This window comes from Hemicordylus capensis, chromosome 2, assembly GCF_027244095.1.
Source record: "Hemicordylus capensis ecotype Gifberg chromosome 2, rHemCap1.1.pri, whole genome shotgun sequence".
In the NCBI taxonomy this organism is placed as follows: Eukaryota; Metazoa; Chordata; class Lepidosauria; order Squamata; family Cordylidae; genus Hemicordylus; species Hemicordylus capensis.
Window position 1 is genome coordinate 118,664,283 of NC_069658.1, and position 14,307 is coordinate 118,678,589.

The 14,307-nt window shown below is 42.6% G+C and overlaps 1 protein-coding gene across 6 annotated transcripts in view; it reads left to right on the plus strand.

The window, feature by feature from the left end:
• The window catches only part of CCDC171 (coiled-coil domain containing 171), a 259,692-nt gene that overhangs the window by 94,352 nt on the left and 151,033 nt on the right, over window positions 1–14,307 (plus strand). For all 6 annotated transcript variants that reach the window (XM_053301832.1, XM_053301835.1, XM_053301831.1 and 3 more), the window contains one exon: window positions 2,209–2,397. In XM_053301832.1, coding sequence (XP_053157807.1) covers window positions 2,209–2,397 — 189 coding nt within the window. The remainder of the gene's footprint in view (window positions 1–2,208; window positions 2,398–14,307) is intronic.

Genomic DNA, 14,307 nt, shown 5'->3' on the forward strand with positions numbered 1-14,307 from the left:
TTAGTTTTTCTGGAAACCCCTACCCCCCCCCCAAACAGTGTACTGTAAAGCTCTCTTAAATTGTTCATATCCTCAACAAATGAAAGTCGGCTACGGCAAACATGTAAAGCTCTTTGTTGTTGCATAACTTTTTAATATGAATATTTTAATAGGATAATTAATTGAACAAGACAATCATTTCACCTTGCATATTTCTTTACAAGACAGTCTCCTGTTTTGTGTATGAGAGCTGGTATCAGCGCAGTAGCTGATAATCGAAGCCAGGAAGTCCCCCAGTTCAAACCATGCTGCCGCCATTAATTGACTGGGAAGAGCCCGCCTTCTCTCAGCCTCCACCCCAAATGTGCATTATGGTGATAACAATGCTTATCTCCCTTCTAACTACGGTTTTCGTAATATACATGTGCTGAGCTCATGAATATTAAGTAGTACAATTGCTTATTATCCCTGTCCAAAATTATTCTGTCTTAGGTTAAACGGAATAGCTACAACAATGAACTAGTAGTATTTTACAAGTCAGGACATACTTTATTTGCATGCTGTCAGTCTTTAGAAGTGTAATGGAGGATGGCATCAGATGTTGTGCAGAACCTCAGCTACAGCTGATCTTTGTGTGACCTCCCTCAGCCCTGGGAGTGTGCCCTCCCCCTTTCCATCCCTGCGCAAGTGCCTGCTTCCTTTCTTGATTCAGATATGCCAGGATTGGTCATGATGTCTGAATCTACCAGTCTCGGGGTATTCTAACCTACTTGCTTAAAAAAACTTGACCCCGAAACTCCAAGCATGTGCTCCTAAGCTTGAGGGAGGCCACATGGAGCTCAGCAGCAACCAAGGTTCTGCACAATATCTGAAACTGCCCTAGGAAATGGTTATGCATGAGTTCTAGGTTTGAGACATAGCTAGCATGCTGTAGGTTTTTTGCAGCCATTATTATCTCATTGTCTTGTTTTCCCTAATAACAACTCCCAGTGTAGGGATGTGCAGGAAACAGCATTTGTGTTCGTTCCGAGCTAAGAATGGAATGCAAATGCCCCAATTGTTCGGTCGGAATAAAAGGTTGAGCCGGTTGTTCTGACGGAATGACCCTGTTCTGAGTCAGAATGTTCTGAATGCCATTTGGAGTCCAAAATACCCTCTGCGCATGGGCTGCAGCCATTTGTGTGGTGGTGCTGATGCTGCAAATGGCTGCTGCATGTGCACAGAGTCCAGAAGAGTGCCATTTGGGAGTCTAAAATGATGCTTGGAACGTTTCAAGTGCTCCATCATGGAACGGGGTCATTCCACTCCAAGCTTGGAACAGGCCCTTCACTTGAAGTGTGTTTTGTTCTGAGCTTGGAACACTTGAAATGGCCCATTTTGCAGTTGGAACATTCTGACGGCAAACCATCATGCACATCCCTGTCCCAGAGTTGCAAGTTAACCCTGTAAGTCTACTGCAACAAAAACAACAAAAACTATTGTGATACCTTAAAGATTCACCAATTTATTGTGGTATAAACTTTTTTGAACTCTTATCCACTTCGTCAGATGAATGAAATAAGGTCCTTAGCTGGCAGATACAGACATATACCTGCCAACTGAGGAATGCATCATGCATCTGATGAAGTGGACTGTACTTCATGAAAGTTTATGCTACAATAATTTGACCAGTTTTTAAGATGCCACAGTACTCTTCATTGTTTCCTATGTTGTATCCCTAACTTATTGTCTTTCATGTTGCTTGGATTGCAAACTGTATAGTTTGTGTGTTTTGTGCCTATACAAGTGCCTTGCTGATGCGTTTTTGGATCCTGTTATACTGCAGTGATAATGATAACAACTGGATAGCTGACCAGAGAAGTAGGTGGAGAACATCAGAATTGGGAGAGGTCAGCAGCTGAACCTAATTTTATATTGATGTAGTAGCAGATATAGGAGTGGACAGGATTCATCCTCATTTTGCATGAGGTTTGGTGTTACAGTTTTTCAGACATAGAAGGATTGTGAAGCCTAGATACTAGCTTGTCTAGTATCATTCATCTATGTCGTCTGCTTCAGAAATTGGGATATTTGGGTTTTTGCTACGATTAAGTAGTGTTTGATTTCCCTCTGGGTTGTTATATTAGGCACAAGATCTTGAATGTGTTTCCAAGTGTCCTGGTTTTAATTAGGACTGGGAATACCCATAAAAAGAACTAAATAAGAATTTTCTTAATGCTAATCATGCAGATATCTCACCTTGAATATGTTTGTAAGAATAAGTCGGATACCATGAGGGAGCTTCAGCAGACCCAGGAAGACACTTTTAACAAAGTAGCTGAACAGATGAAAGCACAGGAAAGCTGTTGGCTGAAGCAGAAGAAGGAATTGGAACAGCAATATTCTGGACTCCTTGGGGAAGTTCACGCAAGGGCACAGGTACAATATTCCTGCCAGGAAGCCATAAACTTCTAGATGTATTCTTTAAATATTTAGTATATTATTTCAGTGGTTTGGGTTCCAAACCAATTTTTAGGTTGCTTGGGAATTTCAGTATGCTTAAAGAAATGAATTTTTTTACTATTAACTTCTACTTTCTTTAAGAAGTGTATGAATTTGTGTGAAGGCATTCCAGAAGTTATATTGCTTAATTGGATCCTGCAGTTGTGTCCCATTTAGTTATCATGCTAAAGTTGCCTACAGAGTGAAAACATTGGATTCTTTGTAATATTGCATTGAGTACCAGATGCTTTCCCCTCATGATGAGTACTTTTCCTATAGCTTTGTAGAATTAAAGTTATTGAAATTCACTTCATGCTGAACTGTGTATGAAGCATAGGTTCATTGGCGAGTTAGCGGCAGTTGCAAGGGGTACTAAAACCACAGAAATAATATTGACTCTTGTGAGTGAGACAGCAAGATAAATTAGTCTGACATATGCTATTTATCGTAGTTAAAGGTGATGGCATCTGTTCACCCTGTTTTCTGAGTCTATGAACGTTGAAAGGCCCTTGACTATGGTGTTTGCTATCCTCTGACCCAGGGCCGCACAACTCAAATGCCCTACTGGGCCAGAACCATCCACAACCTGGCATGCAGGGGCCAAAGTCAATGTTAGCACATTACATTAAAATTAAAAATATTATTGATTAATTGTGGATCTATTCCCGCTGTCAATGGACCCATAGTTTCAACCAAGGATAGTGGCCAGAGAAAAGGTCCTGTCCCTGCTCAATCAGTGGTTTGAGTGCATGTCAGCCCCAAACAAATGCCAAGTCCTCTCCTCTCCCTAAATTGTCATTGCTTTCAGGCTGCAATCCTAGGCATGCATACATGGAAGTAAGCCTTGCTGGGAACACCATGGAACATATTTATCAAAAAAACCATGCATAGTATTATTATATTTATTTATTTATTTACACAGTCAGACAGGTGTTATTGACTGGTTTGTTTTATCCAGACATTGTGTCCTTCCGAAGGACCTGGGATGGCTCAATTTTATGGTCAGTGTTGTTGCTGCTGTTATAGATATCGTCGCAGAATATAGGCTGTTCCCAGTAAAGCTGCTTTTTGTAATTGGCTGATGGTGATTTCTGTGGCCCCTATGGTGTTGAGGTGCTCTTCAAGGTCTTTTGGAACTGCACCCAGGGCGCCAATTACCACTGGGATAATTTTGGTCTTTTTCTGCCACAGCCTTTCAATTTCAATTTGTAGATCTTTGTATTTGGTGATTTTTTTCTATTTCTTTTTCTTCTATTTTGCTATCCCCTGGTATTGCTATGTCGATTATTTTGACTTGTTTTTCTTTCTTCTCGACTACAGTTATATCTGGTGTATTGTGCGGCAGATGTTTGTCTGTCTGTAGTCGGAAGTCCCATAATATTTTTACATCTTCATTTTCTACCACTTTTTCAATTTTATGGTCCCACCCATTTTTGGCTACAGGTAGCTTGTATTTTTTGCAGATGTTCCAGTGTATCATCCCTGCTACTTTGTCATGCCTTTGTTTGTAGTCAGTCTGTGCGATCTTTTTACAACAGCTGATTAGGTGCTCCATGGTTTCATCTGCTTCTTTACAAAGGCCGCACTTGCTGTTTGTGGTGGATTTTTCGACTTTTGCTCTTACTGCATTTGTTCTTAGTGCCTGTTCTTGTGCAGCCAGTATTAAACCCTCTGTTTCTTTCTTCAAGTTGCCATTCTTAAGCCATTGCCATGTCTTGGTGATGTCTGATTTTCCACTTATATTGTGCAAATATTGACCATGCAGTGGCTTATTTTTCCAATTTTCTGCTCGGTTCTTGACTTGTTCTTTCTTGTAGGCCTGCTTTGTTTCATTGGTGTTGAATAGTTTCTCATTATTGACCATTTGAAGTGCATCTTCTTCATGGTCCTTGATATATTCTTCAAGGCCTCTTTTCTCCTCCTCTACTGTTTGATGGACTTGCAGCATTCCTCTTCCACCTGAGCTGCGAGGGAGGTATAGCCTATCGACATCACTGTGGGGGTGCAGAGCATGATTGATGGTCATTATTTTCCTGGTCTTACGATCTAGCGACTCTAGCTCTGCCTGGGTCCAGTCGAACCGGCAACCTCTAGCTCGCTAGTCAAGTAATTTCCCCACTGCACCATGAGGTGGCTAATCTTATGCAGTACACAAGTCAATTTCCATCTCTTATTCTCACGCATTCTCCCATTACATATTCCTTGTTGCAGATTGCTCCTATAACAGAAGTATGGGATCATGCAGACAAAGGTATCTCTTTCTCCTTAGTTGTAACCAAGACTGTGCTGGAACTGCTTCTATCTGCATCCTAGGTTCACTGGGGAAATAGGGCAGATAGGCTAATAAAGCTCATGAGAATGGGATAACTCTCATTTCACTATAGATAAAAGAAATCCTGAGAGCAGAACTTGACCCAGATATGGTCTGTCCACTTATAAGTGGAAACATTGATGCAAGATCCACTTAAACCTTATGGTTCTGAAATACCTTAATATACTCAAAGCAAACTCAAATATTCAGAAAGTATGTGGAGTAGCCCTCTTTAGACTGTACCACTGGCAAACAGAGGTGAGAGAATCACATGTTTGAATTGTTGCATGTCAAAAGCTCTCTACTGGATGTGGAGAAATACTATGCCAAAAAGGTATTTTAACATAGACTTCTGATGTGTTAGCTTTTGTGATTTTTTTATTTTTAATGTGAGGAAGCATTGGAAGCAGAATTTCTCCAAACTGGGAGAGTGGACAAAAAAATGGCAGATGCGATTCAATGTTAGCTAGTGTAAAGTAAATCAAATAAGTAAGTAAAGTGATGCATATTGGGACAAAAAAAACAAAAACCAGCTTCACATATATGTTGATGGGGTCTAAGCTGTCAGTGACTGATCAGGAGAGAGATCTTGGGGCTGGTTGTGGTGGACAGATCATTGAAAGTGTTGACACAATGTGTGGCAGCTGTTAAAAGGTTTTGCTTGGAATCATTAGGAAGGGGATTGAAAATAAAACTTCGAATATCATAATGCCCTTATCCAAATCTATAGTGCGGCCACATTTGGAGTACTGTATACAGTTCTGGTCACCATATCTCAAAAAGGACATTATAGAACTGGAGAAGGTGCAGAAGAGGGCAACCGAGATGATCAGGGGCCTAGAGCACCTTGTTTATGAGGCAAGGTTACAATACTTGGGGTTTTTTAGTTTAGAAAAAAGACGAATGAGGGGTGACATGATAGAAGTCTATAAAATTATGCATGGTGTAGAAAGATTTTTCCCCACTTCCTCTCTCATTGGTTCATTTGGGTACTAGTTTGTCCGGGGCGGCTCAGAAGTTCGTAGCAGCTCAGGAGTTCAAAGCAGTCATGACAACTATGGGCCTATCCCAAGTGATCTGGGAACCAGCACGTGTTGCTGGACACATGCTTGATTTGGACTTTTACTCTGATTAGTGTGGTGTTTCGTAGGTGGGGACTCCTGTGATTTCCCCATAGTCATGAATGGACCACTATCTCGTTAGCATTGGACTCAGAACCACATCCCACCTCTGCAGGGGTGAGGGGCCTATTAGGATGGTCCACCCGAGAAGGTTATTGGATCCAGTAAGATTCTAAGAAGGCTTGGAAGGATTTAGTGTTGGCTCTGCCGGTGATCCTGTTAATGCTCTGGTGGTGAATTGGAACAGCAAACTCACCAGGGCAGTAGACATGATCGCTCCTAAGCATCCTCTCCAACCCGTTTCAAAATTGGTCCCTTGGTATATGGAAGAACTGAGTCAGAAGCAGCAAAGTAGACTGGAGCACAAGTGGAGACTCAACTCGAATCAGACAGTTCACGTCCAGCAGAGTTGTTCATGGTTATGAGAGGGATAATATGTGCCCATCCTTCCTTGAATCAGAATTTGGAACCATCAATTACCCACTGCGACTTTTTAATGAGGTTTTGTGTGGATAAAATCTCTTGTATTCAGGCTGACTTAGATTCAGACCCCACAATTACTGCAGTGTCTGATGCGGAGGTGTTTAGCAACTCCTTTTACGTTGTTAGGCGGGATCAGTTTCAGTTTGTGACGCCTGAGTGTGGACAGACCACTTGGAATTGTGCAGCCTACCACCTGTTCTCTTGACCCTTGTCCAACATGGCTTATACTATCTGTCAGGGGGATTGTTGTAGAAGGTATGGTAGATACTACAAATGTTTCTCTGAGGTAGGGCAGGATGCCTCCTTGTCTTAAGGAGGCAATTATTAGACCACTTCTGAAGAAGCCTGCCTTGGGTCCCTCATAGTTAAGCAACTATAGGCCTGGCTCCAAACTTCTATAGCTGGACAAGATGACAGAGAGGGTGGTGGCCTCCTAGCTCCAAACAGTTTTGGAGGAAATTGATTATCTAGGACAATTTCAAACTGGCTTTTGGAGAGGCTATGGGGTGGAGAATGCCTTGGTCAGCCTGATGGATGATCTCCAGTTAGGAATTGAGAAAAGGAGTGTGTCTGTTGGTCCTTTTGGATCTCTCTTTCAATACTATCAACCATAGTATCCTTCTGGAGCATCTGAAGGGGTTGGGGTGGGAGGCACTGCTTTGCAGTGGCTCTACTCCTACCTCTCAGGCAGATTCCAGGTGATGTCACTTGGAGACGGTTGCTCTTCAAAATCTGAACTTTTATATGGTGTGCCCCAGGGTTCCATACTGTCTCCAGTGCTTTTTAACATTTACATAAAACCACTGGGAGAGATGAGGAGATTTGGTGCAGAGTATTATCAGTATGCTGATGACACCCAAATCTATTTCTCCATGTCAACATCATCAGGAGAAGGCATATCCTTCCTAAATGCCTGCCTGGAGACATGATAGGCTGGATGAGGGATAACAAACTGAGGCTGAATCCAGATAAAACGTACTTATTGTGTGGGGTCGGAACTTGGGATATGATTTTGATATGCTGGTTCTGGATGGGGTCACACCTTCCCAGAAAGAACAGGAACACAGTCTGGGAGTTCTTCTGGATCCAAAGCTCTCCGTGGTGTCTCAAGTTGAGGCGGTGGCCAGACGTGCTTTCTGTCAGCTTCGGCTGATATACCAGCTGTGTCCGTTTCTTAAAATAAATCGCCTCAGACCAGTGGTACATATGCTGCTAACCTCTGGCTGGATTACTGCAATGCGCTCTACGTGGGACTGCCTTTGTACATAGTATGGAAACTGCAGCTGGTACAGAATGTGGCAGCCAGGTTGTTCTCCGGGTCATCTCAGAGAGACTATATTACTCCTATACTAAAAGCTACACTGGCTACCAGTAGGTTTCCTGGCAAAATACAAGGTGCTGGTTATAACCCATAAAGCCCTAAACAGCTTAGGCCCTGGGTGCTTAAGAGAATGTCTTTGCCACGAACCTCACCACTCATTGAGATCATCTGGAGAGGTTCGTCTGCTGTTGCCACCAGTTCTTCTGGACGGGCCTTCTCTGTTACTGCCGCAAGACTTTGAATCATCTTCCTTGCTGATTTAAGAACCTCCCAATCCCTGACAACTTTTAACAAGTCCCTAAAGACTCGTTTTTTCACCCAGGTTTTTTAACGCAACTTTGGTTTTAAATGGTTTTAAGGTTTTCATTTTTAATTTGTTTTATGTTATAAACTTCCCAGAGATGCAAGTTTGGGGCAGTCTACAAATTTGAGAGAGAGAGAGAGAGAGATAGAGATTTAAAGGAACTAGAATCAAGGGTCATCCCATGAAACTGATTGCCGAGAAATTTAGGACCAATGAAAGGAAGTACTTTTTCACATAACCTATAATTAACCTATGAATTTCTCTGCCATAAGATGTGGTGATAGCCACTAACCTGGATGACTTTAAGAAGGGCTTAGATAAATTCATGGAGGTCTATCAATGGCTTACTAGTCTGAGGGCTATAGGCCACCTCCCGCCTGAGGCAAGATGCCTCTAAATCCCAGTTGCAGGGGAGCAATAACAAGAGAGAGGGCATGCCCTCACCTCTTGCCTGTGGGCTTCTCAGAGGCATGTGGTGGGTCACTGTGTGAAATAGGATGCTGGACTAGATAGACCTTGGGCCTGATCCAGAAGGGATGTTCTTATGTTCAGTCGCACATTCAGTTTCTCTACCTGAAGTGTGATGGATCTGAATCCTCCCCCACCTTCCTCCCCTTGCTCTCTCAAAGGATTGAGAAACATAATAATATAAATTGAGCTTGGTTTTCTTGCATTTACTTATATAGTCTTGAATATCCTACAGTGTTATAGGACAGGGTGCTGTCAGAAAGATTATTATAAAACTTCTGCTCTGTTTCCCTCCAATCCCATCTTGGTTCCTATCCCCATCTCAACCATTTATCCCCAGTCTGCTACCTTGTACACATAATCCCCATAGGATCCTATGGGGTTTGGGGGAATAGGTTAAACATTTTGTTAAAAATCACCCACTTGCCCATTCCTTTTGTGGGTTGGGTGGTAGGTAGCACCCATCATGCCCTGCCACCGAACCCACTTTGGTATCCCTAGGAGCTACCCATGGGGAACAATGGACTGTTTCAAGTTACCCATTGTTCCCAATGGCAAGTGCACAATTTTGCAACCCTGGGCAGATGATTTCACATGCCTACTGGAAAGTAGGCTGAAAGAGAGACAGACAGACAGATAAGCCACAGGCACTCTCTTCCTCTCCTCAGTGGGCCAGGCAGACCCCAGGCAGGCCATCCATTCTGCTCTCCTCTGCCCAGTCTGTGTCCTTTCTCTCCTAATGTGCCCTTTCTCTTCAAGAGGCACTGGCACAATGTAAGGGCTCTCTGCCTCCCAGGCCCTTAAATGCATTTGAAACTGCCTCTTTTGGACTCCCCCCTCCCTCCTATCTCCCTCCAGCCAATGGGGGCACAGTTACCCATGACAACACTTGATTTGTATGGTAACAAGCCAACCAAGAAGTAAGGAGAAGATCTCAAGCCAGTCGGAAGCCAGTGCCAGAAAACCAATCAGCAAGAGAAGAACAGCCCTCTAAAATAACTCTTGAAGCAGATGGAGAGCTGGTCTTGTGGTAGCAAGCATGGCTTGTCCCCTTAGCTAAGCAGGGTCCACCCTGGTTGCATATGCAAGGGAGACTAGAAGTGTGAGCACTATAAGATATTCTCCTCAGGGGATGGAGCCACTCTGGGAAGAGCAGAAGGTTTCAAGTTCCCTCCCTGGCTTCTCCAAGATAGGGCTGAGAGAGATTCCTGTCTGCAACCTTGGAGAAGCCTCTGCCAGTCTGTGAAGACAATACTGAGCTAGATAGACCAGTGGTCTGACTCAGTGTATGGCAGCTTCCTATGTTCCTATGTAAGCACTCAAAATGGGGTTGTTTCGACCTCAAAAAAAGTCCTTTTATTTTAAGGGGGTTTCATTTTGAGCTCAAAACACCCGAAACAGCCATTTCGAGCTCAAATCGTTTTGCACATCCCTAGTGAATAGCTCTATTAGGAAAAGAATAGCAAGGTTTACTAAATAAAAAGGCAGAGAAATTCTCTAGGGCAAGGAAATGTCACTGCCTTTGAAGAATTGACTTGCTTTATTAAGGAACAGGACCGTTATTCAGGTGAATTAGTTGAAGACTATGGTGTGTTCAGTGGTATCAAAGTGAGTGTTGTAAGAGGGGAAAAAATAAAATAGTTGAAATAAAGTGAAGTCTTTTGAAGTCCAAGTGTCATTAAGTCTCCAGTTTGCAGTCTTGTCTTCTTGCCAACATGAAGGATAAAGACCCAGCAAGAAATAGGATAAAATAGAGTTGTACTCTCCAGGGGAGTGACTAATTTTTTTTAAAGGATTCTTCAAGTCCACAGAGTGCTGTAACCCTGTAAGCCACCTCTGAAATCTTCTCCACTCCACTCCAGGAAGTCAGGCTGCCAGTCTTTTAAGGCGAGAATCTTGCTGTGCCTTTCAAGAAATTGTACTTTTAAGGTTCTAAGGAAATATTAGAAACAATGTAGGGTTTGGGCCAAAAACAATGACAAAACTGTTGAAAAGAAGAAACACAATCTGCCCTTCTAAGCTTCTATTGCAAAGCAATCGAAGGAGGATTGCCATCACTTTAAAAACAGTGACACGAGGGCTTGTTCCTTTTTTCTTGTAATAGTTTAAAGCAACAGTTGCGAGCTTAGCTTTTGCTGTTGACCTATAGAGGTTCATATTTGCTTTCTTTTATTCTGGTATTTTAATTTCTAAGGGCCAGGAGCCATTTTGACTCCCCCCCCCTCCCAAAACCAGCTTATTTTTATTTTAGGGCCTTCCACACATGCATTTGAATAAGCTTTGTCCGGCAAGAATCAGTTCTGCAGATAATGCTGCAGTCATGAGTGTGGGTGTTAAGACTTAATTTTGGAATTAATTGAATTAAATATGGATTTGTGGCACAAAACATTTTGTGAAGTGCATTTACATGACTGTATAGATAAATGTAATTAGCCATTGCATATCTATCTAGTGGGAAATACTAATATTCATTCTCTATATGATTATATTGCATGCATTAAACATAAGTGCATTGTTTGTGCACCTTTCCACATGACTAATACACCTTTAATTTATTTAACTTTTTTTTTTTGCTTTATATATGCATTCCTGATCAGACACTTCTGCAAAAATGTTTTTTTTAGTAATAGCCCCATTCATCTGAACTATGAAGCGGTCTTATACTGAATCCAGACCATTGGTCCTCTGAATCAATGTTGTCTACACAGACTGGCAGTGGTTCTCCAGAATTCCTGGCTTTTCCAGCTCTACCCAGAGATTCCAGGAATTGAACCTGGACACTTCTACATGCAAAGCATGGGCTCTACCACTGAGCTATTGCCCTTCATGGAACAGCGCTAAGTCATTTTCTCCTCCTGCTCACTGGCTGACATCCTGACTTGTCCTGGCAAAGTTGCAGAGGACTTCAGCCAAAATGCATGTACTCTGAAGACAGTGTGTGTGATTAATGAAGCTCAAGAACTAAAAGTAGTTTTTAGGAAAAGGACTACAAATTTTAAAGATCTGATGAGGCAAATTATGTGGTTTCTAGGATTAACTGTATCACAAATTCAGTGCTCTTCCATAGATAGTTGATGCTTTGGGATGCTTCTCATGACCACACAGTGACCACACAGAACATGGAAGAAGTGCTTCTGTCAAACTCTTGAACTGAACCTCCTTTTTCAAAACTATGATTTCAGTTGTAGATTCTGCTTGCTTTCTTCTTTCCAAATTGACTTGAAAGTTAGGCTTTGCCTGCCATAAAATTTTAATCATCACCCCAATAAATACAGTATGTGAGATAACATAAGAGTGGACTAATTAAGAGGGGGCTCATTTGGTTTAAGAATGTTGATCTGCACATATTTTCTGGACTGCTGTATTATTTATAATACTTTTCAGGAGTTCCTCATTCCTTCCACATCTTTGGAGCAGTCTCACAATAAGAGAGCCAGTTGCCGGAAGTCGCGAGCGCGCATGCGCCTGTCGTGTGTGTGCGTGCACATGGCAGAAAGGTGCGCGTGCACGCATGACGGGCGCACGCGCGCTCGCGACTTCCAGCCACTTCCGGCCGACGGGGCAAATGGGGCGGCAGGGAGGAACGCTGCCGCCCCGAGGGGCTTCCAAATGACAGCGCGCCGGTGGGGGAAATGCGGCCGGAGGGGTGAGTACACCCTCCCCCCGCCCTTAAAGCGCTACCCCCCGTCGGCAACGAAACGCCCCCAGTGCCGAAACGTTTCGGAGGCCTTCATAATGGCCTCCAAAACGTTTTGGGCACATGCCTAATAAAATGTTATTTTAAAAAAGCAACATAAAGTAAAAAGCATATGCGAGTCCCTTTCCCTGCCTTGCTGTCAGAGTCTGTCTCTAGAATAATAAGAAATCCCTCTTGGGAAAGGGTAGGTTTTAGGGGTTCAAGCCCTCGGATAATCCTTAAGATAGTCTTGATCCTGCTCACATGATAGAGAAGATCATTGCCAAAGTAATAACTTCTAAGGGAGAGGCATATTCAGACTCTGAAGCGAGAACAAACAGAAAACAAGTTTTTCTTTTTTGCTGGATAAGTATATGTTTGATTGAGAACTGCCCCCAAACAAACAATAGGATGAGGATGATGGTGTAGTAGCTGGAGTGGGTTGGATTTGGGAGAATCAGGCTCAAATTTAGGCTCAACCATGGGATTCACTGGGTAGCCTGGCTCACCAATGTATCTGGTTGTGAGGGTAAAATGAGAGAACTTTATGTACAGTCCTATCTCCTTGGACCTATGACCTTTTGGATGCAAAGCAGATGCTCTACCACTGAACCCCTTGTCCTAGTATCCTGTGCTCATTTGGGCTGCTGAATAAAAAGGAAAACATCGTTTTTGTTACAGTAACTTAAGTATGTGCCCTCTTGTTTCCTTTGCTTCTATTTTACATAGAGACCACAGAGCAACATTTCATGATGTTTCTAGACAACCTTGGAGTACTTCCTTGCAGCATGGAGTACATCCGTGGTTGTGATTAGGATGTAAGCAGTAGGACTGTTGAGCAGCATGGTTATGGCAAATTCAGACACATTTACATATTCTCAGATCTATGCAGGGTGTGATACAGATCTGACCTGAGCAAAATTGTCCAATAACCACAGACATTTATGCTCCTGTACGGGATTCAAACTGAGCAGCCAAGTTAGGGGCACCAGCTGTGTTTCAGTTTGAAGGAAGTAGTCTTTTATAGGGATTCTCAGCATTGGGTCCCCAGGTGTTATTGGACTTCAACTCCCATAATCTCCAACAAAAAGCCACTGGGGCTGGGGATTATGGGAGTTGAAGTCCAGTAACACCTGGGGGCCCAATGTTGAGAATCTCGGGTTTATTATGTATGTTTGAAGATATATATTTGAAAAGCACCTTTTATCTTACTATTACTCTTGATGTATATTTAATCATTAGTTTGCATTCTTTATTGTTTTATGTTTTTGTATAATCATTTTCAAACTTTTTTTGAGTAGCAAGTTTATGTATGTTTAAATGTAAAGCCATAAGTGACTGATCAAATAAAACAGTGTTCTCCTGAAAATACAATTCTGCCTAAGACATAATTAATCTGTGAATATATAAGTAGGGGGTTGATTGCAAAGTAATTAAAAGATCACCTTTACTTTCCCCTTCCCAGCTGCTGCCTATCTATTTCTGTCTCTCCAGGTTTTCCCTGGTTTACGATTGTCTTTTGCTAAACCAACTTATCCAAGCAATGTGTCTATTCTTTGAAAAGCAGCATAATTGTTCTTTCTAAATCATGGACTTTGCTGTTGCATTTAGATAAGATGGTTAAGAATTATTGCACTATTGACCTGCATTAGCCATTATGTTAAGTGTTCTGCAGAGTAAAGCCCCAACGACATTTAAGGGCCTCCATGATAGGTGAATAATATGGGAGCTTGCCAATTTGGGACCAGAGTACTATTCAGTCATCTCAAAAAAGACTGGCAGTGGCCGTGTGGAAGAAGCAAGAGTTCTTTTAGGTTGTGTGCTTCTTTTATTTGATCTCTGTTACCGAATTCAGATGGAACACAAAACCAGAGTTAAATGTGGCTGAGTTTGGAACATTACATCCAAATTCTTGCAACCGTGGTTTCGAGTCAAAAGCAACCTGTGGGTTGGCTCATCATACTCCAGTTTGAACCTTTGGTTTGCAGCTAGTGATGTGCATGGACCGGTCTGGAGGCCATTCTACAAGCCTCCGGACCGGTCCAATCCTGTGGCTGTTCGGCGGTTTGAGCGCCGGGGTGGGGGTTCCTTTAAGGGTGGGGGGAGGGTGTACTTACCCCTCCCGCCGCTCTTCCCCCACCGGCGCATGTTATTTTTGTAAGC